The 25,140-nt window shown below is 45.4% G+C and overlaps 1 protein-coding gene across 1 annotated transcript in view; it reads left to right on the forward strand.

The window, feature by feature from the left end:
• INSR (insulin receptor) overlaps window positions 1–25,140 on the forward strand; it is a 1,116,918-nt gene that overhangs the window by 960,953 nt on the left and 130,825 nt on the right. Inside the window, exon 13 of the mRNA XM_069649227.1 lies at window positions 19,969–20,128. Within this exon, the coding sequence (XP_069505328.1) occupies window positions 19,969–20,128 (160 nt within the window). The remainder of the gene's footprint in view (window positions 1–19,968; window positions 20,129–25,140) is intronic.

Raw genomic sequence — 25,140 nt, forward strand, 5'->3', positions numbered from 1 at the left:
ACTTAGAGGTTCCGCGAGTGCAAGAAAAAAGATAATACTTGAGTGTCTTTTGTTACAGATTCTTTGTAAAACATGAGTGGCTAGGTAGAAGGCCATAAAATAACTTTTGAAGGCATGATCGATCTGGTCATGCTGGAGCATATTGTTGGCTCTTGTTCCCCGGAGCTTAAGCAGCATTTGGCAGATTCTAAGGAGTTATATCCTAAGAAGCTGGTAATTGCTGCTGATCATTGGGCTTTCCATAGAGTGTCTGATAAGGACAAGCATGCGTCAGGTAAGCATGATGGTAAAAAGCAACAAGATAATGATAATGATGTTATTTATATAGCGCCTTAATCCAAAGCGCTTTACAGAGCACAAATTTACATACAATATCACCCAACCGAAGTTGGTATTCATTTATCGACCTCAGAAGGATGAAAGGCTGAGTCGGCCTTGCCGGGTTTCGAACCTGCGACCTGCAGGTCACGCTCAGATTGCAGCAGCGAGCACTCAACCCGCTGAGCTATCTTACCGGTATAACAAGAGAAAGAAGGGTGGGACTACTGATAAAACCTCTTCCCATAATGTCCACATACGTTTCATAATGGAAATAAGTCACATGAGCATAGAAAGGGTAGTGGGACTTAACTATCCCAAGCATGAGAGTGGACACTCTAAGCCTCCCTACATACACAGATCCAGTGGATCTTGTGTAACCTGTGGAGCAAGTGACCATGTGAAGGGTGACTCAAAATGTAAGGTTACGACCTTGGGGGTCCACTCTGTGAATCTGGCTTTTTCTCATGAAGAAGATGAGATAATCACATTGATGCCTTCTCTTTAGATACCTTGCCCAACAGTAAAGGACCTGAAGTAGAGTTAGTTTCCTTGGAACCTAGCCTTGCTTGAGCTTCTGCTCCGATGCCTGATAATTCCCAACATTATTGTACTGGGGATAGTGTTCTGGTAGAAAGTGTAGGTCCCTCTACTATTAGGAACACTGAGCACAGTCCAACTGTGGTAGATTTCACATTTGTCAAACCATAAGCTCTTGTCAGAACTACTCTGGTGACTACTCAGTTGACTGCAGGGCTCTCTCTCTCAACTTCCCATTAAAGCCTGTCATTGTAGCTGTGAATAGTTAAGTCTATAGGGGTTCTGTCAGAGATCAGACTCTTAATAATGTGGTCCTGAGAGACTATGCAGACCCGTTAAGCACTAGTCTCAAAGTCAGGCTGCCTGAGCCAAGTCTAAGGGAAAGCCTAAGCCAAAGAGGAAACCTAAAGCTATAGGAGAAAAAGAAGATGGAGGAAGAGTGAAAGAAAATGTGCCCCCTGCCCTAGTTACGACTGATGTTGAGGTAGTTGGCCAAATACCTGAACCTGATGAGGAAGAGAGCTTGTCAGAAACTCTCTATTACTATGGGTCTCCTGAACTGCCAAGCTTGCTTGCAGAAGAGGAGGTCCCCAAGGATGAGATTAATAAAGGCCAACAAGAATGACCATCACTTAAAGGCCTATAAAGAAAGGTCTACTTCTAATTGGAGGATGCGCCTCCTGTGAAGCAAAGACTCCAACCGGAAGGAGGGTTACCATTTTGTAATCCCACAGAGTCCACTAGAGGAGACGATAAGAGATTGGTGGTTCCTTTGTTAATGTGGCCTTCCTCCTACAGCTGGTGCATCAAGTTCCCTGGGCAGTGTACCTTGATATCAAGATAGCACCAGAGTAGTCATCCATGCAATCCTGCTGGCTGAAGATGGGGATCCCAGTGGAAAACCACTACAGGATTTTCCCCTTCTTTCAGCAGTCTGACAAAGGTGGAACAAGGAATTGGAATCCACAGACACCACTAACAGTAGTGGGTGCATCCTTTGAAGAGACAATGACGTGATTCTTATCACGCCTATCACTAGAGCCCTGTCTCCACCCACAGAGGACTGTCCAAGAGGACCCTCTTGCCCCCAGCAGGCTCTGTGGTAGGAATAGAGATGGGGAAGAGAATATATCCAGTCACTGCACATCAGTAATGAGAGCAGGGGGATCAACACCATGCAGTGGGTGTCTGCTACTCATTCATCCGCACAGAAGGGGCTTACTAATGTCTCATTGTTTATTGATAGTCTACTGCACAAACCTTCTTGTAACCCTTTGTATGTATTAAGACAGGTACCATATATAACTCATCAATACACAATACATTCAGATAGATGCCTAAGTTCATGCTCAAATACTTCTCATAGAACACGAAGTAATGAACACTCAATTAATGATTCTTACGCTCTCATGTGGAAAAAAAGTACATCTTTTAATTGAGAAATAAGTCCTAAGGAAATGTTGCTATTATTGTCACTATGCACAACACACTTAAAATGCAAAAAGTCAATAAATGAAAAAGATGAAATCATTGTCATTGTCTTTACCTCTAATCTATGCGAAGACTGATCAAACTTCTCCAGAAATCATAGTCACCTTAAAAACCAACTACCTGCCTCACCAGGTCGCGATAAGCCGACCTTGCCAAATCATGATAGGCAACCTCATAGAAGCATCTGTCTCGATCAGTACTGCAATACCCTTGATATCACAATGAGAAAGGTAAAAGGCCTCTCATACTATCTGGAGAAGGTAGAGAGATCCACAATTCAAGGAAAAATGCAAAAAATAATACAAATCCACCTATTAAAGCACCATGATCTTCATCGAAAAAGCATGAAAATAGGAAAAAATGCTTCAAAGGGAATTAAATGTCATTTGGGGTTAATGGTGCAGCATGTAGTCAATCCAGAATAAGATCTGTTCATAGGTGGAAAATTGATTTGCCTTTGGGGAGAAATGTAAAATGATTCCCTCTGCAACTCAATCAAAATAAAGGTTCTGTTCAAAGGTCAATAGGCAGAGTCCTTTGAGGACTCTAAACAGCCAAAAATCCAGCTTGAGAGGTTGGGGGACGTTGACCACCTTCTTCTTGAAAGCCTCTGCTTCATCATGCCCTTTGTCGTCTTCGCCCTCATTCTCTTGCCAGCTCTTCTGCTGAACAGCTGTGTGCGGGGCTTAAAGCCTGTCTTATTTATACGCTCTGTAATGAATCAGATGGTATCATCACTCCTTTCCTTTTGGTGACATCTGCCCATGTGGCCAGGGTACGGCAGCCGCTACATGATCCTGACCCTAGGGGCGGCAAAATGAGGGTGGGTCACATGAGGGGGCAACAACTGACAGGGGAGTGTCATGGCATTGAAAGAGACACGGTATCCCCCTTATAATTTACCCTGTCCATACCAAGTGCCTTCATGGCATATTGGCATATTTCCCTGTGTCCATCTAGGAGTACTGAACAACTCTTTATAAAATCTGAAGGCAAACCAAATCTAATCTGCCTTTTAAAACTCAACACATCTTTTCAGACCAGAATTGACTTACTCTTAAAAATCATTGAAAACATTGACCTGGACTCTATAAAAATTGTCAGGAGTCGACTTCCATTCCCATAAATCCCAAAATAGAGAGAAGGCCATGCTTCTAAGCAACGCTCTAGTTGTTATGAACATTCACCTTCAGCTGGGAGATGTGAACAGAGTAAACAGCTGACTGTAGGGTGCACCAATGAGAGAAGGCTTTCTCTCTCGAGATCGATCGAGGGGCCGTGAGACGAGCGAGGACTCCGTGCAGCCAAGTGGCTCATGTGAGGGAGGGAGAAGAGCTGTCCAGAAGCAAGAAAATGCTGCAGGGACCCCAGAAGTCAAAGGAAGACTTCTCAGCGTTTGCAGGTATTACGGAGACGCCTCCACCGTGCCGAAGCCAGAGAAGCCCAGCGGGGGAACGCCAGAGAAGCCAAGGCGACATACGAGGAGACGCCGAACAAACACTGCAGGCTTACCGCAGGAAACACAGAGAGCATCAGGATTCCTCTTAGGAACTGATTTTCTTTCCTTTGATTAGGCAAAGGCGCATGATGCCCCATACATAGCCACCGGAATGGACTTTGCTTTATAAATATGTAGGGTGTGCTCAACTGGAAGCCTGCCCATACTATTCCCATAACGCAGTATAGAGCCATTAATATGGGTGCATTTACTGGCCTGAGAATCAATATGCATGTGCCACTCAAGGCCTTTTGAAAATTTCACACCCAAGTACGAAAAAGGGCAAAAGAGCTAACCCGTTGCATGGCATGTCCTACGGCAGAATCATATACCAGGTACATGGAAAAGTAGAATTATCAAACGTGGAGGTGCCCGCAAAACTGACATCCAAATAGTCTTAGCAGAAGAATATACCAGGCAAGTTAAAGATACAAGAATATACATATGAATGAAAAGTCCTGGCAGTAGAGTATAGCAGTCAAATAAAGCTTGCAAGTGTTGGTTTGAATGAAAACTTGCCAGAGAAATACACCAGGCAAATATATATCAATAAAGTATGTATGAATGAAAAGCTCTGGCAGGAAAGTATACCAGGCAAAACACAAATTGTAAGTGCATTCATAAAGGAACACCCATGCAGGAGAGTGTACCAGATGGATACAAGTTATGAACATGTGTATGTGTAAAACCCCTGGCAGGAAGGTGTACCAGGCATGGTGAAGATGAAACAGTGTATAAAAGAAAGACAAGCCAAGAAGTCCACATAAAAGTGCATCAGGAGAGGGTTGTGAACATACAAAAGAGGACAGAGAAAGCCTGGCAGTAGAGAACACCAGGTGTCCTAACAAGACCAAGATCGAATCAGTCATTTTCTTCTAGATGTGTTATTGGACAAAAGAGATTAAAGGAAATGACATGCCTAAAGACAAACCAGGAAGAACAGAAATCCAGTGGACGGGAACGGCCCTCTTGAACCAGGAGCTCTATACTTTTGGAACTTTTATGTTAAAGTTAGGCATTTCCTTTTTGAACATTTATGCACCACTAAAGGCCAGGTCGATTATCCCTTTTCACCTTAGTTGTTTTATTAGAATGTGAGGGCCAGAATAGTACTTTGGACACAGGACGCTTTATTGTGGACATTCTGACCACTGACAGATCCTTCTTTTTGGTTTTAAGTAGGAAAACACATCTAGATCAGGGACAGAGACCATTTTTGTTTTAATAAGTCTTTGACCAAAACTATCAACCCCTTGTGTCCAACTCTCATTCTTATCTCTTCACAACTCCCACTGTCCCACACCTACAACCACCAAAATTGTCGAAACAGAGGGGAAGGGAGAGAGACCTGCTCTATAGTAGTGGTATCCGCAAACAGCATCTAGCTTGTGTAAACTAGGTCAAGATCTGCTTAGTCATCCAACAACTTAAAGCTGTCCAAACAAAATGATCAGTGAACAGCATCTAGCTTGTGTAAAATATAGCAAGGTCGGATTAGCTCATCCAACAACTTCTGTCGGCTCGGCAACCTGAAGTTGTTGGGATAGTTCTGTAGTCCTTTCTTGGTTCTGTAGTTCTAAGCAGTGCTGTAGTTCTCGCGCATTGCTATCTCTTGTTTACTATTTATCGGTACACTTGGAGCCCAACGCAGAAAAGCCTGGAGAGCAGTGAACGGCTTTGTTTATGGAAAATGACTGTAGCATTTCAACTTCAAGGTCCCTGACGCTCATCCCAGAACAATGATGTAATATAATTTAACTTTGCTAAAACTGATCTCACGACTCTCATTTTACTAAATATTAAACTGCATTGTATTTTGCAACCACATCGAGGCTAGGCATATGACTTAAAATATAAAATATGCCTCTTTAAGCATGGCTGACGTGGTTAAACTCGGAATTCCATGTCAACAGGGCCTAACTTACCTCTGAATCTTGGTACATCCTTAGGCAATAGAAGTACCATAGTGGTTGCTGATCGCACCACAAGGTTTCCCCATGAAAGCTTCCTCCAAGCACAACACCTGATATGACTCCGAACTGGCATCTCTGAAACGCAAGTGCGGAGTGGAGGTTTCGAGCACATCCTCTGACAAACTGGCCAGCCGCCTGCTCCAAAGGCAACACAGACTTTTCATCTGCTCGAAGAAGAGGGCCTATATCCAAGCCTGCATCTCGGACGCCACCAACAACATGGCTGAACTTTTCAAAGTCTGCAAGGAACTTGCCAATCCTACTGCTGTCATCATTTCTCCTCCGTTTTCCCTGGCCCTCTGCACTGCACAGACCTCTCACTTCATTGCTAAAACTCAGGACATCCTGTCTTCATTCTCCTCTAGACCACTCCTTTCTCCCTCACCTGCTCACAGGCCTCCCTTGACCCCACCCCTCCATTCCCCTCCTACTCTCCTCTTTCTCTCCCATATCACCTAATGAGGTCTCGAGACAAGTCCGATCTATGAAAGTCTCATCTAAACAGGTGCTCTCCTGCTCCTCCAGACCTATCGAGAACAACATTGTCTCCCTTGATCCAGCCCTGGGTAATTTCTGCAATCAATATTTTGCCACTCGATCCATCCCGTTACTCCTCAAGAACTTGGTTGTGCACCCTCTCCTTAACAAGCCTTTTTCCGACCCTTCCTGTCCGGCTAACTGTCGCCCTATCTCCTTTACTCCCTTCCTGGGCAAACTCTTAGAGAAGCTGGCCCTCTCCCTGCTTATCCACTACACGTAATCTGTTGGTTGTTTCCACGCCCACCTGTCTGGCTTCAGAGCTGCCAGGGGCATGGAAACTGCTCTCCTAAACACCTGTGAAGACTTGCTCTTTAATCTCGATGCCAACTCTCCTTCCGTTCTCATCCTTATCAAACTTTCCTCTGCCTTTGATACAGTCAATCATGCCACTCTTATAAATCGGCAGTGTGATACTCTTGGCATTACGGATCTGTCTCTGGGCTGGTTGACCTCCTTCCTTTCTGACAGACCTTCCCAGGTTCAACTTGGCCCCTTTCTCTCCTCCATCTCACTCTCTACATGTTGTGTCCCACAGGCCTCTATCCTCTCGCCTTGGCTTTTCAACATCTACATTGCCAGCCCATTTGATCTCCACCTTCTCTCCTAACGTCTAGTGTTATGCAGACAACGCACAGCTCTCCTTCAAGCTACCTTCCTCTGCTGCCTCCTCCTCTCTAATTCCTGACTGCTATTCAGGCATGGTGTTCTGCTAACAATCTCTGCCTTAATGCCAGTAATACTGAGATCCTTTTCATTCGGGCCCCAGCTCCCTCCTTCCCTCCTCTGGCTACCCTCCATGGATGCTCTCCCCCCTGTGAGGTAAGAAATCTTGGTCATCTTCGACTCCCCTTTCTCTCTGCTTCTCTCCTCACATCACGGACCTTGCCAAGAAGGCCCATTTTCAGCTGCACCTCCTCGGGGCATCTCTTTTTCGTCACCTTCCCGCAGAAAACAATGTCTCCAGAGCTCTGGTCCTCTCCAGGCTGCACTACTGCAACAACCTCTTCCTCAACCTTCCTAACGTCTCCCTTCACCCCTTTCAACTAATCTAGATTAGGACTACAAGATTTATCCTTGGCCTCAAGCCCCGGGACCACATCTCTCCAGCCTTAAAATCTCTCCTTTGGCTCCCTATTGCTGCGAGGATCAAGTTCAAGACCCTCTGCATCATCCACAAGGCTTTCTTCAGATCAGACGCTTTTGCAAGCAGAGAGCGGGGAGTAGATTTCTCTCCACAGGTGCCTCCCTCTGGAATGGTCTCCGTGCCCCTTTCAGACTTGAGCCAGATCTCCTTAAGTTCCGGAAGCTTCTCAAAACCCTCCTTTTCTCTTCTACCTTCCCTCTCCCCCTCCCCTGCTAATGTCCCCCTCTGCCTCTTGACCGACTGCCTGTTCCTTCAGATTCTTACATGGCACCAGGCCCTCCTCGACCAGTCTTCCCCTGCACTTGGTCTCCTCTCTTTCGCACCCTCAACCGGCACTTGCCCTCCGGGCTCCCTCCCACTGCACTAGCTTGGCTGTTCCTGCACCTCCTGAGCCCTTAAAGACCAGTATTTCGCACTTATAACATGGATCTTCTTCCCCTGCACACTCTGCATTCCCCTTGCACTGTCCACCTGGCCTCCCCTGGCACTCCCTTACCCACTGGCCATTCCGCCCTGACTGGCACTCCCCTTCTGTGCCCTGCATCTTCTTGTTACTGCACTTTCACAATCCGAATGTCACAAGCCCTAGTAGGACTGTTTTTGTTTTTCTTCATCCCTGTTTTTCATCCCCACCTCCTCCTGCCTTGTTGCGTCTTGAAACACCTTGTGTATAGGTTGAATTACGAATACCCAATAAATAAAACCCACATCACCTTACGACTGCCAAGTCAGTTGTTCTAGCTTTACTGGACACTTTTGCCCGGTGTAGCTTCCCTGAAGAAGTTGTGCCTGACTCGGTCAACAGCTTCACCTCCAGGTATAGCCGGGCCCTTTGGAATGGAGATGAGCTGACTTTTGTCATCCCATTCTCGCCCACAATCAAGAATGCCCCAAGGAAGACCCATGTCCTTGAGATCGTGAAGCAAAGTAAATATTGAAGACGAAAGGAGCCTGGTAGGGCAGTACACCATGCATCCTGCAGGTCTGGGACTCGCCTTCGAGTTATAACATTTATTTTTCGAAAAGAGAATCATAAGGAATATGCATGCTCTTAAGATTCCAATATATTTGAACTGTTTGTTGTTGTGGAAAGAAACCTGGGAAGGGAGACATTGCCAGGAATTTAATTGTTTGTGCTGTAGAAGAAAACCACAGGGAAGAGAGTTATCCCCTGGATTTGTGAACCTTGTTCTTTTGGAACCTTTTCGTTGGAGTTTGCCATTTCTTTTGAACCTGATCTTGAATATTTGTGGACCTACCATGGCAGAGACAATACCCTTAGCACCTTATGGTTACTTTTGAAGTAACGGGGATAGGATAGGATAGGATTTTGGACACAGGATATTTAATTTTGGACATCTTGACACCTTTGTTTTGGTTGAGGCACCTAACGCAGGGGCAGTCAGGCATTTTTCAACCCGTTTTATTATTTCAATAAGTCTATTGCAATCACCATGAGTCCTCTGTGCCTCTGTCTTATTCCTAGTTCATCACAGTAGGCTAAGTCTTATTCTTCTACCATAGTTAGTGACTTCCAATAGCTTACTTCTCGCTCCTGGCTCTGTGAATTTTATTTATGAGGTTGGGTTTCATTGCTGTAACTGGGAGGTGATCACTATTACTTCTGTTTTTAACCTCCGGTGAAATGGCTCTGTTACAATATTGTAAGTTGACTAAAATAAAGTCACTATGGCTCAATTTATCGTCTCTTGTATGTATTCTTAGTTGGGCTATTCCCTACAACCCTGCCTCTTATACCTAATTTATAACAGAGCTGTGCTGTGTCTAAACATATCTATATTAGTTCCTTGGGTGCTGAGTGACCGGGGCTGGGATGACCCAGATTAAATCTTCCTCCATGTCCCTTAGGGGTTCATATTGTAGGTTAAGATCTCCCATTAATAATACCATAGGAGGTGTCTGGCAATCCACTAAATACCTTCCCAGCGCACTTTCAAATATAGATAGCATGGTCATCCCATTAGCCCCATATCGTCAATAATACATGATTCCCAGTAAGATTTTCAATCCGTAGGGGATTCAATGAGGAGGCATTGTAAGTAGAGTGAGGCTGTTTCCATAACTATTAGATACATGTAAACTCTTATTCACCCACCCGCATAGCTCCCTCCCCGCCCCCCAACTTGGTTTCCGCCTTAAACAATTTCCTCTAGTTGCCGGAATATCAAAACATGTTGACCTGTGAGCGGTCCCACGTTTCTTGGAAACGTATTATATTATATCTACTAATATAATTGACCCACTCCTGGTCACCCACATTTTTAGAGAAGCCTGCAGTTTTTCAAGTAACAATTGCAATTCTATGTCAAGACCGGAGGCTCCCATTATGCTTCTCTTTCTTTTTATTAAATTATTAAAGGAAGCTCAGCAGCAAGAAATATTTCTTCAGAATGCTGAAAAATATATATGTAACGAGACAAAAAAAACACTCTAAAATCTCTAGGGTTGAAAAAAACACAAGAAAACTCCATTTCCCAGGAGGACTGTGAAAAAGTTCAACATGAGGTCACCAACATGTGACTTGAAACGTCCAATGGCAAGGTAAGTCCCTGCATAAACAGTCCTGAAAATGATGCCACTTTCTCTTTCTTTGCTGCTCACAGCAAGAGATAAGTACATCATTTTCTGGATCTGTTTATTATGTTTAATATGTATTTGAGGTGATTGTCGCATGATTTGCGCAACGTTCGCCGCGCGTAATAGTGAGAGCTAATTTCTCGACTTCGTTCGTCGAGCGCTCCTCGCGTGTGTCAGTGTTTACTCTCCGACGCCGACCGCTTCCGGCCGTGGCGGGAAGTACTTCGCCTTCTCAGCCTTCGTTCGGCTGTTTGTTTATATTTACTTCATTGCGAGCGTAAGCCCGCGGCTCGGTTTCCCTTCGCTTTTCAAGCGACCTGCGTTCGCAGGGCTTGGGGGAAACCGCGGAGTCCTTCAGTGACCGCGGTGCCTCGAGCGGCCACCAGAGGGAGCGCCTGCCGTCACAGGTCCGCTCCTCAGTTTTCTGGCGCTCGCGATCGTTTTCCGTTTTACTTTCACAGCGGATTACCGATCGCGAGTGCCGGGAGCTGCACTTCACGAACTTCATTAAAAAAAAAAAAAAAAAAGAGGAATTTAAAGGACACAGCAGATCGCTGCTTCCTGCCCTTATAGTTAGGGTTTTTTTTCCACAACTTTCCTCATCTCCTTCAGTGGGCATTGAGAGAAGGCAGTCTGCCCACACATACATTTAAAAAAAAAAAAAAAAAAAGGTAGGGTGAATTGAAGGGTGCTTATAATATGGCAGCACAATACTTCCCTCAAGAAGGCCAGGATTGGTCTGGTCAGGAGGAAGAGATTTATGATATTGATGAAGTGGCTATGGCTTCCAGCCTAAAGAAGGTACTGGGTTCCACAGTGGAGACCAGCATAAAAAAAGCGGTGACACAAATGCTTATGCCTATTCAGCAGCGCCTGGATGACATGGAGGAGCATTTGCAAGACAAATCCCTACCAAAGAAAAAGACTCAAAAAAGAAAGCACCTTTCAGAAGGGGGATGTACACCGGCTCGCCTGAGTAAGAACTCTACGACCCCCCCGAGCCAGTCAGAATCAGCCACTGCTGCCCTATCAGACGCCTTCTCCAGGCTTAAGAAAGCCTTTTTGGACAGGAAGGGGCCCCCTTCCACAGATGAACCCTCCTATCCGGAGGAAGAATTCAGGGATATCACATCTCTAAGCCCAGAAGAATATCATCAGGGCCAGGATCAAGAGGAGCTCGACTTTCACGGTCCGTCTCCAGCTTCCTCTGAAGAAGATACACACTCAATCCAGTCGCGACCCTCTACCTCAGGGATTGTGGCAGCCCCCATCCCTAAGAAATTAAGCACAGATTCCCTTTCCTCTAAAGGGATGTTTGTGCCGGAGGATCTGGTACACCCCAGATCTTCACATTGGGAGTCATCTTCTAGGACAACAGATTATATCAAGAACAGGCTTCGTAAGCCATTGGACGAAGAGGTCCGAGCAAAGCTTAGAGCGGAATGTCCACGCCCCGAAATACCAGATAAAGTGGCACTAACACCGGAGTTAGACTCCAGGATGATTACTTTCCTAGGAAAGAATATTAAAGATCCACGAAAAGGTATAGATCGTGCCTGGAAGTCGTGCCAAGACCGGGTACTGGACATTACAGGGCCTCTAGCCAAGATAATGGATCTAGCAGAGGCGGCTATTAACACAGGAGAACCCATCGATCCTGTGACACTTTCAAGTTGGGCTCAAAGAGCCATTTGTCTGCTGGGCAATGCCAACTGTACCATCTCAGCAGAGCGCCGCAAAGGTATCTTGCACAAAATAGACGCTAAACTATGCGAATTAGCAGACACGGAATTTGGAGCAACTGCTCAAGGCCTACTTTTCGGAGACTCCTTCATGAAGGAAATGTCCAAATTCGTAGGTACCTTTACTGCGCTGGACAAAGCGCAAGCATCCATCAAAAGAGTGTTTTCTTCGAGAATTTTTGCCAGGGCCGGACGAGGCAGAGGTCGCTCTTCCGGCCGATATTCCTTCGATAGAAGACCTCAACAATATAGAGACCAACACGCCTGGCAAGATCGCTCAGAGACCTTCTTCCCTTCGAGAGGGAGAGGCAGAGGTCGCGGCTGGAGGAGAGCCGCCCGGTACCCAGCTCAACAACAACAAACCACAGGTCAGTCTACCCTTCACAGCGCCTGCGCCCCATATGCCTATAGGGGGGAGGCTGGCTCATTTTGCGCATGCTTGGGATTGCTTATCCGGGGACGCATGGGTCAGAGATACAGTATGCGGCATGCGCCTAGAATTCTTCGCGCATCCCTTCCAAGCATATCGTCCTGCTCCCATTCCCATGTCCAAGGACGACCATATCGCTTTGGACAAAGAAATTCGCAGCCTAGCACTGAAACAAGCGATTCGCCCCTGCACAGGCCAAGGCGGGTTTTTCAGTCCTATATTTCTGGTACGCAGAAAAGAGAAAGTGCGTCCAGTAATAAATCTGAAGGCCCTCAACGATTTTATCATCTACCGTCATTTCAAAATGGAGGGTATTCATATGCTGAGAGATCTTCTGAGACCCAACGACTGGCTAACGCGCCTAGATCTAAAAGACGCGTACCTAGCGGTTCCCATACACCAGGACCACACGAGTTACCTCAGATTCTCTTGGAATCTTCACAGCTGGGAGTTCACGAGCTTGCCTTTCGGTCTCTCTTCCGCTCCTTGGGTTTTCTCCAAACTCCTCCGGCCTGTAGTAGCACATCTCAGAGAACAGGGTGTTCGCCTGATCATATACTTGGACGACATGATCTTCTTGGCTCAGTCGCAAGCTCTAGCGGAGCAACAGACCAAGCTAGCCATAAACCTACTCCACAGTCTCGGTTTCCTCATAAATTGGGAAAAATCAATCCTTCTCCCTTCCAGAAACTTAGAATTTCTAGGGTTCATCGTAGACACCGAGTTAACTCAACTCCGTCTCCCCACAGCCAAAATTCATTCTACCAAACGGGAGATCCGCAGGCTCCTTCAGAGGGAGGAGTTCTCTCTTCGGGATCTAGCGAGAGTGATGGGGCTTCTCTCCTCCTCCATTCAAGCGATCTTTCCCGGACCTTTACATTACCGGGAGTTACAGAGACTCAAAGGGCAACACCTAAGACGCAGTCTCTCCTACTCGCAGCGGCTAACCCTGTCGCCGGAAGCAAGGACAGAGCTCAACTGGTGGCTCACTCACATGGAAGCCTGGAACGGCCGAGCAATCTTCGGTTCCGCACCAGACCTCGTGATAGAGTCAGATGCCAGCCGCTCCGGCTGGGGAGCGAGATGCGGTTCAGTAGCCACAGGAGGAACATGGTCTCCTTTGGAACTCGAGATGCACATAAACTGCCTAGAACTCTTAGCGGGTTCCTTCGCAGTACGCTCATTCGCCAAAGACAGAGTGAGTTGTTGTATCTTGTTAAAAATGGACAACGTCTCGGCAGTGAGATATATCAATCATCTGGGAGGCACCAGATCTCGACCCCTAGCGGAATTAGCCAAAGATTTTTGGCATTTCTGTCTGCAACACCAGATTTCTGTCACAGCGGAATACCTACCAGGTCTCACGAATGTAGTAGCAGACTGGTATTCCCGGAACACATCCGATTACAGCGATTGGAGACTCGACAGAGAAGTCTTCCTCAGAATTCAACGAGTTTGGGGTCCCATGTCCAAGGACCTGTTTGCCTCGCGCCTGAACGCTCAACTTCCAGTATTCTTCAGCTGGAACCCCGACCCAGCAGCGACGGCGACAGATGCTTTCCTCCAACCTTGGTCAGAAGGGGTTCACTATGCCTTTCCCCCCTTCAACATGATTGCGAGGACCCTGGCGAAGGCACGTCAGGAGCAATCAGAATTAGTTCTGATAACACCGGTCTGGACCTCTCAGACCTGGTATCCAGTTCTTCTGGAACTTTCTTCGGATTTTCCAATCCTTCTACCCCGATTTCCAGATCTCCTTCTAGATCCGACGGGCAGTCGCCACCCCCTACTCCTCCACGGCTCTCTGTCTTTAGCAGCCTGGAGGATTTCAGGGCAAGGTGGAGAGTTCCAGGCATGTCCTTCAAGGCAGTTAGCCTCATCGAAGAGAGTTGGGCCCCTGCCACTCTTAAAAGATATTCTAACTCTTGGAACGCCTGGAGAAGCTGGTGTCAACAAAAAGGCTTACATCCAGTTTCGGCACCTGTAGAGGAGATCCTCAATTTCCTCGCATCCTTAGTGGAAAGAGGCTTAGCATATAGATCAGTTAACGCGTACCGTTCTGCAATATCAGCAGGTCACGACCCTATAGAAGGAGTTCCGGCAGGGGAACATCATTTAATTTGCAGGCTACTCAAGGGCATCAGACTTACAATACCTCCTCCGTCCCGCTACAACAAGCTTTGGGACGTTAACATAGTACTTAATCTGTTTCTTTCCTGGCCAGATAACAAGGAACTTTCTCGCACTGCCCTGTCCGGCAAACTAGTTACCTTGCTCTGTCTCGTCTCCTGCAGGAGAGTTTCCGATGTTAAAGCCCTAGACATAGCAGGCAGAACCTTCTCTCCAGATGGCATTGTATTCCACATACATAGAAGGACCAAGTGCAACTCTAGAGTGATCTCGTACCCTGCCTTCTCAGATCAACCAAAGCTCTGCTTAGTAAGATGTCTAAAGGCCTATGAAGAGGTTACGGCACCTCTCAGGAACCCGCCAGACGGGCAACTGTTGATAGCCTTACGTAAACCGCATAAAGCAGTTTCCTCCCCAACTTTAGCACGCTGGGTGCGATGGACCCTAGCCCAAGCAGGGATCGATACCTTACACTTTGGAGCACACTCTGTCAGAGGAGCCATGGCCTCCAAAGCGTTTCAAGTTGGGATTTGCCTGGATGACATCATGAGAATGTATTTCTCTCCCACCCCTATACGGGAACTAGGGTTGTAATATACGTGAACTGACTGTGTTTTGTTCTATTTTCCTGACAGGGTCAGCAGACAAATCGGCCTGATACAGAACTCCCGTATTACGTCGCATGATGACCTGGCTCAGGGCTATCTTGGACACGTTTGCAGCTTCGAAAGAGGAAGTGGCATCATTTTCAGGACTGTTTATGCAGGGACTTACCTTGCCATTGGACGTTTCAAGTCACATGTTGGTGACCTCATGTTGAACTTTTTCACAGTCCTCCTGGGAAATGGAGTTTTCTTGTGTTTTTTTCAACCCTAGAGATTTTAGTGTTTTTTTTGTCTCGTTACATATATATTTTTCAGCATTCTGAAGAAATATTTCTTGCTGCTGAGCTTTTTTTAATAATTTAATAAAAAGAAAGAGAAGCATAATGCTCGCCTCCGTGTCTTTAATAGAATTAAGACTTTCTAGTAAGACATTATGGAAAATCTTTATTCTTCCTTCAAAATTACAGCTCTAATTACTTTCATCCAAAGAAATATGCTAAGACAAGTTGGGGGAAAGATCTATGTATACTGATGTCAGAGACAGTAAGGTGCTGAGCCTCTTGATGTCCCTGGCAAAGAGGGATTGGTATGCTGGCCAGTTAGGGGTGTTACCAAAACTTTATCATCAAAGGCATTGCCTGGCCAACATCAAAAATCAATACTCAGACCTGTGGGAAGGGGGGCTATGTATGAACTTCTATGGACAGGAGGCCTGACAGAAGGGAGTCATTAGATAAGACAATTTGAATGTAGTCTGTTTTGCACCACCATGGTTTTTAAATGTTCTGGCTTCTTTAATGTCTTCTCTGATTATGGAATAGCAACTTTCTTGTGGCGAATCCAGTGGATACATTTATTTCAGTCTCTCCCTTCGATATGGCCAGATGTTCAACTAGGGACACCCCCACTGCTCCTTCCCTTCTGCACTTGCACGTTCTGAATACTCACAAGGCATAGTAGGTTCATCATTTCTTTTTCCCCTCTACTGTATTAGATATCTTTGTTTAGTAATGTCTCATTCCCATGACCCCTCCCTGTGGGCTCTTTGAAGCAGAATGTACTTTATGTATAAGCGCCTAACAAGCAAGCAATAAATAAATGTCCAATATACATGGTACTATCCCTTCCACTGAGTAGGCCATGTTGTCCTGGTCTTGTATGATTTTGAGAATCATCCGGTATCGACCTCTTCTTTAATTATTTTCCACTGATCCTCTCAGAAGCACCTGACTGCTGTGAATAATAGTGACTACATTGCTATCGGTTGTAATATGCTCTGCATGTGCTTCTTCTGGTGCTAAAAGTAAAAATCTATTTGATAGAGTAATGCCTAACACGACTATCGCAGGTTTGTCCATAGAAATAGGTGGTGGGCACTCGCCCTGTGTTGCACTTCCTTCATGTTTATTATTTGAGACACCCCCTGCAGAATGTTTGTCTGCAATTCAGCTGACAAACTATAGGTCTGGCCATCTTCCTGGTGAGGGAGATGCGTAATGTCCACCAAATTTCAATCATAAACATTTTTATTCTAGGTTTTGATCAATTTCGTAGATGGTAACTTTGAGTGTATGTTAGCAATAATATCTTTTTTCCTTTATTGGAAACCATGTGGTGGCTTTTATTCGGGTGCCTTCGTGCCCTTTGGGTTTTTGAAGAGGTTAGATTTTGTTCCCGTCATCCAACAACATCTCAGTTTTATTTATTAAGTGGTTAATTTCCTCAATCGGTTCCGTAATACGTGCCACCTTTTTCCGGCTGGTGGTCTGAGGAATTTTTATGGTTAGCTTTCCTTTTTGACCTATTGTTTTTACCACCTAATAGTCATAAAAAAATAGAAAAGTTAAATAAATAAAATAGAAAATTATTTAGAACCGGCCGCTAAAATGTTGATAAAATGTAATCAATTCAAAAATGAGGCTGGTTTCAAGAGGCACGCCCGAATGGTATAATGGCACTCCGAGTCTGTGGCTCCCCACCTCGTTGAGAACATTACTGATTCAACTTCCCAACTCTTTCGGGCATGATCACTTCCAAAACAAGGGTTGGGGATCGCAGTCAATAGAATAATAATTGTGCTATCCTGTGCCATATTGCTGATTCAGGACACATTGCCCTCTTAATGCTCCTACATCTCTCAGCAGCTTTTGATCTTGTCGATCACTCTTTGCTGCTGGAGAGACTAGGAACTATCGCAAACTGCTCCAATAACTCCTTATATTGGCTCTCCTCATTCCTAGGTCCCAGATCTGCTTGTGTTGCCTCAGGGGGCTACAAATCTCCAATCCAGTTGCTGCGATGTGGTGTCCCTCAGGGTGCATCTCTTTCTCCCACTCTTTAACTTATACATTTGTCCTCTCTTTGACCTTCTTGACACCAATGACACTAAGGTGGTGATCAAACTGACTGGCAATTATGAGTTGGAACTCATTAAAATCCCTTCTATCTATGCTACCATTGAGGACTGGATGATCAAAAATGCCCTTGCCCTCAATTGCAATAAAACTGAGATCATGCTTGTTGGGACTCCTCAACGTCTTGCCAAACCGGATTCCAGATATTCTGCTTTTAACATCTCCGTAACTACAATTCAGACCATCCCCTGGGTCAAGACCCTTAGCGTTCATTTAGATGCCAATCTCAACATGAAGAAACATATCTACCAGCTGAAGCCCTCCTGTGCCTATACAACACGCCTTATCAGGCAAATCAATCCGTTCTTATCCACCACCAACACTGCGGTCCTTGCCGGTGCCCTGGTCAACTCCATATTTGACTATAGCAACTGCCTCTTGGCTGGTACGTATCAGTACAATCTAGTTTCCTTACAGGTGGTTTAGAATAATGCTGTTCGGGCAGTAAGTGGTATCTCCAGAAGGAGCCATGTAACTGAAGCCCATAACTCCCTACACTGGCTTCCTGTTAAGCACTGCATTGCATAGAAGGTACTTTTCCCCCACTCATAAGTGCCTCACAGGCAATGCCCCATCTTACTTGAAAGAAAGGATTAAGCTTTCTCAGTCATCTCGCGATCTACGATCCAACAACTCCAATAACCTTACTCAGCCTTGTTACAAGCGTGCCCGCTTTGGAGGCACTAGCTTTGATTCTGTTGCCCCACGTTTTAGGAACTTTTTCTGCGCACCTGCCCTGAGCTTTCTTCCTTTAAGAAATCTCTTAAAACATGTCTTTTTAATTCTTATGACTAGTGCCCATCAACCCCTATGTCTCCCTTGTCTTCTCTACTGAGCTCTCTTACTTGCTGCGCACTGAGTCCTACGGCTGAGTTGTGCTTTAGAAGAAATAATTTTAAAAAAATGTGTTGTGTTATTGGAAGTACTTCCTAACTTGTGGTCTTGGTGTTGAGGTGAGAGTAGCTAAGTTCAGTCGTATTAGACGGATCAAACGTGCTCCCCAAGTTATGGCTGAGGAGGGGCGATTACGAGAACAATCCCACGTCACTGCGAGCCCAATCAGCCCACAATAGTGGCACCCTTCAGTAGCGACGAGCTTGCACGGTATGGGTTGCCGGCTGGACCTTTTCAGATGCGCTCTGGCGCACTGCTAGTCAGGGGGCAGGGCCTCTCTATGCTACAGTATGCCGTTACAGCGCCGCCCTTCAGTCACTGCAAGCTTTCGTCTCAAGGGACGCTGGCTGGACCTTTTCAGATGCGCTCCAGTGCTCTGCTCGTCAGGGTGGAGCGGTGGGTAGAAGGGGCTCTCTCTCCAGGCTACACAATGCCGTTACAGAACCTACAACAGCTGCGTCTTTCAGTGTTCTGTTTTATATCTCCAATTGGTCCTTAACTTTAGGTTGCTTTTTCAAATGTGGATTTATGTTCAAAGTATCATCCGTGACAGTTGCTTTAACTCAGTTTTGTGGTATAACGTAAGACTTTCTAGGTCTCTGCGAATTTTTGGTGAAGATGGTTAATCGTTTATTAAATCAGGTTTTGGGGAAACTTGCGTGATGGTGTTATTGTACTAGTTCTATTATATGGCTGTAAAGAGGTTATGTTTGACATTTTTGCATTTTACCATGTTTATTTTCTCAGGAGGTCAGATTGTTTGGTGCTATACTTTCCATCCTACCAGGCTCGGACTGGCTTATAGGCCCATGACCGAACCAAAGAAGCAAAATGCTTGTGTCGGCCAGTTTTCTGGGTCAAAGTGGGGCACTTTTTTAGCCAATGTGGGCCAGTTTGATGAGTTACTGCACTATGCGGCTAATAGTTTTGACCAGTGTTGCTGAATAGATATTCTTTAAAATGTTCAATTTGCATCACATTTGATCAAAAACCACCCCCTTGGGTACTATTCAAACAGCATCACAAAAGGAATGAATTCCCAACTGTGGGCCACTTATTCGTTGGTATCCAAGACAATTTTATGGCCCAGTACGCACTTGCATCCTACCAATTGTAAACTGAAGATACTGTTCTGATACACCTTACCCTGCTGTGCTTTATTTAGTTTAGACTTTGTTCTTTCACTTTGATTTTTAAAAAAATATTTTTTAAGGGTGACCCTAGTTTGGAAACAATAGCGTACAAACTGTAGACGCCATTGGCGGGCTGACTGCATTTTTTCCTTGCAGATGAAAGGTCCTAATTTATTTATTTTGGGTTCCTACGATTATCCCCTATGCACTAAAATGATCAGTGAAAAGTCAGCAAAGTTATAGGTTTGTAAAATGCCGAAAATTCAGTAAGGCGTATTTCACGAGGCGGCGCATGTATTGCTGTTTTGTAGTCTAGTCGCTATTACCTCGCGTCCTCCAATTGTCTTTAAAAGCAACACAAGTCCACTGCACCTCGTTTTTGTATTTCGTAGATGACGTCCGACATGTGGAAGGAAAAAAGATTGTATCATTGCATATTATGAATTGCAGTGGTTCGCCTATCTTCTCGATTCATGACTGATGAACAACATATAATTTTCTCGAATTTCTTCCTACAGGAGGTAAAGGCCTGTGTTTCCGGCAAGGAGTTTAGCAAGGAGCAGGGCTTCAGGATCCGGACTCATAATCCTGGGAACTACAGTGTCCGGATCCGTGCCACGTCCTTGGCTGGGAATGGGTCGTGGACCGAACTTTACTATTTCGTTGTTCCTGACACTGGTAAGTACCCTTTAAATAATCTGCATAGCTGATATTATGAATTTAATTGCGTCATCTGGCACCTGCCCCAAAATAAAATTGTTGTTTGTGTGCATGATAATGTAGGTCCATAGCTAGTTTGGGCTGGAGGTTGGTGGGGGTATGGGGTGTGGTAAGTTTGACATTTGTGGTTGCTTTAGGTCTTCTGATATCATTTTTTACTGTTTCTCTATCCGTATTTAATGTCCTTTTTCATGTGTGTTGCTTTCAAACAAGCGATTTTCCTGCTGAAAGCATCAAATAATTGATTGTTTTATTTCCGTAATGGCCCAGTTCCTGCATGCCTAAACTTTGAGCTCAGGAAGGGGGGAGATTCTCTGAGAAGCGTTGCAGCGGTGAGAACTTGCCTGGCTTGCTCTCAGCTATTTTCTCGGAAAGCCTTGCAACAACGCTGCTGCTAATGGTTTCAATGCATCAAAGCAACTCTGGGTGGTTTTTTTTTGCCATCCGCCCCGTTGAAGAACCGCTAAAGAATGCTGTACATTGAGTTTTCCCTATGCAGTCTGTGATGTCCAAACAGGAACACTCGGCGAGCAACGGGTTGGTGGTCTTCAAAAGACACCTAGAGACAATCCCCCAAAACCTCCAGAGTGTGTGGTGCATTAAGATACCTGATTGTTTTGTAAATGTGGCATTTTATTTGTTTTGGGGGTTTTATAAAGTGTGATCAAGGTCCCTAAAAGGTCAGACTTCTGTTGAATGCATCTATGTTGAGGTGACAAGGTTGCGTATTATGGATAAAAGCAGTGGCAGAGCTGAGGGGGTTTTCACCTCCCCCTTCCACCAAACTCCCTCCACAAATCTGTGCATTACCATGCCATCCCCTATGCCACCGACTCATTAGCATTTAACGTTTCAATTACGTACTAGATGATGGGGGGATGGGCAAATATTCTGTATGTGGAACCAAAATCTGGAATTCACAGCATTGTTTCTGCTTCTGCAGCCACTTCTTGCATTTTTTTGGCCACTCCAAATTTCCAATTTTATGATTGGATTGAGACCCTAGAAAAAGCAGAGAAGCATACATCCCTGACCCACCATACAATCAATACACAAAGGATTGACGAGACAAGAAATTATCTAAAAAGATTTCCAGATCTACGCACAACTTTCCTAAGAGCACGCTTCAACGTCTCGAAGACTAAAGAAATGTTATTCCTCAGAAAGCAGGCGCAAGATAAAAACTGTAGATACTGTAATACCTCGGAGACCGAAACAGTGTGACATCTACTCCTTCACTGTCCGGGTACAGACAAATTCAGAACAACTCACCTGCGACCACTAAAACATCTTACCACAAGTGAAGAAGAGTGGTGGAACAGGTTAACGAGTGGAGAATCCACCACCCTGACCGTGGCAACAGCCAAGTTTCTTGAAAGCCTAGCGCTGGAAGACAAATCAGTTGGGAACAAACAGAAAACTGTTGATTTTAAAGAAGAAAACACAGATGGAAGAGAATTTTAACGCCACAAAACAAAACAGAAATATACCACATTCTCCTTCAAATTTCTAGCCATGAGAATGATTTTGTAAAAATTGTAATACAATTAATCACAAAAAAAAATAATTTCCATAAACTTCACATGCCTTTTTGCCCGCCCGTTGCCACATTCCCTCCACAAAATGTATTGCGCAGACCTTTGTGTCCACATGGCCAATACACATAAACTCATTGTCTAGCGTGACCGAATACACAAAATCGTTGCTTCCCGCTGGCATTCGCAGACATTCACAGCCATTTATGAATAAGTCAAATGCCATTATGTGCTTTGCTAGGCCATTAAGACTCAGTCTTGCCAATCACAGCGCTGTGGTCCTGTGACTTGGGACCAGTCACTGTAGAGTTGCACGCTAGGGCCCATTTTGGTCCTATACATGTGGGAGGTAGGGCTGGCTACATAACAGGTATGCCAGCATTTGAGATGACTTCCACCAGGCGCTGTATGTATGCTGCTCTTACTCTTTCAGACATTCTCTGTCCATGTACCATAGCTGTGAAAAACCAGGAAGTGCAGCATGAGAATGAGAATGCACGAGTTGCAGCAAGAGTTATGTGGTATGAGTCCACCAGCAAAGCGCATGAGGTGATCAATATCACCACCTCCAGTATCAACTAGTCAGTGGAGGCAAGGCAGGGCTTCAGCGATATCAGCAATGCCTCTTCCGACATTTGTTGGAGCAAGGATCCCATAGAAGGCCTTGTGCGGAGTGGGCAGTCTCCACTGTCCCCCATCCATGGCTCCACCGATCACCCTTCAGTCTGCCCAGCAGAAACCAAATGCTGATTATGGCTTCTTTGCCAGGAATGTTCCACAAACACAAGTCTCTACTGTTGCTTGAGCAGAGTACTCAGTCAGCAGATGGTAACCATCCCTCTTCAAAGACAGCTGTCTGTGCCTACTTTTCCTTCTATGCAAGTCTCTCCTCCTCAACACCTAGGCCTTTGTGTCAGCCCTAGCGCCACCTGACTCGCTAGATGCCACCCGCCCCTATCCGCCACTGTTGTACCCCTCCTCTGTGCCCCTCTTTATCCTACCCCCGCTGTATATCTGTTCTGTTGTTATGCTTCTGTACTGTTGTATACCTATGTAAAGCGCTCTGTTGCTTCTCGAAGCGAAGTCCACGCTCAATAAATACTATAATAATACTAATAATAATAATGCGACCAAGACTAAAAAATTCTATTTGTGCCATTTGCAAGAATGATGATGGCATCAGGAGAATCTGGCTTTCATGCACTCGGGCCGCACTAGGCTGGAAGAACCCAAGCCATAATTACGTCTGTGGCGGAGCTGTTCCTGATGTTTATCACCAGGTAATTGCTCAACTTCATGGCATGCGCCAGGAATCGGAAGCTGAGAAGGTGCACCTAACTATGCGCATGTGGACAAGCTTGCAAGGGACAGACTACACGACGGTAACAGCCCACTGGGTGTAATTTGTGAAAAGGACAATGCACACCATGTTGGAAGGCTATGCTCTACCTGCAGAGCTTCGACCACATGACACACAAAGCTGTGGATGTGCGTATAAAACTTTAAGGCATTATCCAAGCCTGGCTTTGTTCCATGGCTATTAGGAACTCATTTTGGACCCCCCTGCCCCCCGGATCATAAATGGAGGGGCTAAAAACAGGCATAACACTGTTGCGTCTGTTTTAACACTTTCATTCATGCTCCAAGGGGTTTTCATTGTTTTTGGACGCAGAGTGCGCGAGGAACAGGAGTTATGTTTATGCCACCCATTTGCCCTCCATCTTCAAAAACACATTGGTTTTACACAAGCGTGTGATTTTACTTGGCTTACATGGCTGGCAGTGTTTACTCTATTTATACTGTGGAGTGCAAATAGGGACGTGTAAAGAGGCTTCTGTCGTCACTTTACACGTCTTATTTGCACTCTGCGCTGCAAATGACAAAAATTGACCAGAGGTTACCTGTTTGCACGTAAGGGCAATTTACGAATTTAAGCAAATGTACTCCTTCATGTTGGCTTTGTCACAGCAGACAGTGACAACAATGTCATGGCTGCCCTTAGCTAGATGGGTATAAACTACATCATGTTCTTCCCATGTGCTTAATCTGGTGGAGATCTACTTCCTCAAGGACAGTAACCAAGCTGGCATGTTGCTGTGTGAGTGGAAAGTATGTGTCCACTTTAGTCAATCCTACAGTGCAAGGAATGCCTTGACCGAACAGGAAAAGCACATACTGCCATGCCACCAAATCAAGGTGGAGGTGGTCACCCGTTGGAACTCGACCCTCTATAGGCAGCCAGAGCAGCAGCTTGCCATCATAGACTATACCTCGGTCTTACTAGGTCCTTATATACTAGGTCCTCGGCACCATAACATTCCAAGGAACCTGGTTGCACTGCTCTCTCAGTAAACCAGTTGGAGCAGAATTGCCTAGTCTGCAACATTCTATGGTCCTTTGAAGGGGCAAATGTGAGGCTCAGTTGAGAGGAGCGAACCTTAGTGAAATCTTCTACTAGTTTGTCTGCTGGAGTGCAGCCTAAAGAACGTTTGTCAGCAGGGTCACTATCCATAGGTAGATGCAGAGGAATTTGGGAGCCTTTCTGCCAAAATGTTGTACCTTTACACGACCCGCACATTCATGCCATCAAGAACAGTGCATCTACCTGCAGGCCCACGTTTCAGAGACTGGGTGGGTCTTCTTTCAAGACCAGCACCTTCAAAACACAATCAGTGAACAGTGGAAAAAAAGTTAACTTCCAAAGTACAGGATACATAGGGTGGTTTTGGCACCCCAGTTGGTTCTCCTCCAAGCCACAGTGAGTTACAGCAAAGACCCAACTGAGCTATGATGCGTTGCTGCACACGCAAATACTGCCTCTGGCATGATCTACAGCTTTCATTTCCAGGTTACTCTGTTCTGGCCGATGTGGTGCCCATGAATATCCATCAAAAGAGTGTCTTTATTGCTGCCAGGGCCGATAGTGAGCAACAAGCACTATGCTTGTCTACTAAAAAATACACAGAGGCTCACATTCTTGAAGATGAACTGCCATCTAATCCCTAAGCATTCAACGATCCCTGAGAGGAACGGCAGAGAATGACACTTAATTGATGCCGATGCCTATGTTCAGTGGCCCCAAGTACTAGTTCTTTGTATTATTCAACCTTACCACATTTTATATAAAAGATTACAGTTTCCTGAGGAATATATGGTGTGGACAATACTTCTCTTTATTCAATGGTGCAACCTGGTCAAAGTGTCCCCCTTTTTTCGTCCTTACCTGTTGGGTGGTTGTCCTGCTCCTTCCAGCCCCTTCTCCAACATAAAACGTGCCCTTCAAGACAAAAGACAAGGAGAAAGGTGTGGTCAGTCAGTGCATGCGCTCACTCCCCCGAAACAGATAGTGAGTCTGGAGCACTGTGAAGTGTGGCTGACGAACAGTGAGTTAGCATACTTATCAATTTTCAACTTCTGATGTGTCCAATGCACACT

This window comes from Ambystoma mexicanum, chromosome 1p (assembly GCF_040938575.1).
Source record: "Ambystoma mexicanum isolate Mex_15411 chromosome 1p, UKY_AmexF1_1, whole genome shotgun sequence".
Lineage (NCBI taxonomy): Eukaryota > Metazoa > Chordata > Amphibia > Caudata > Ambystomatidae > Ambystoma > Ambystoma mexicanum.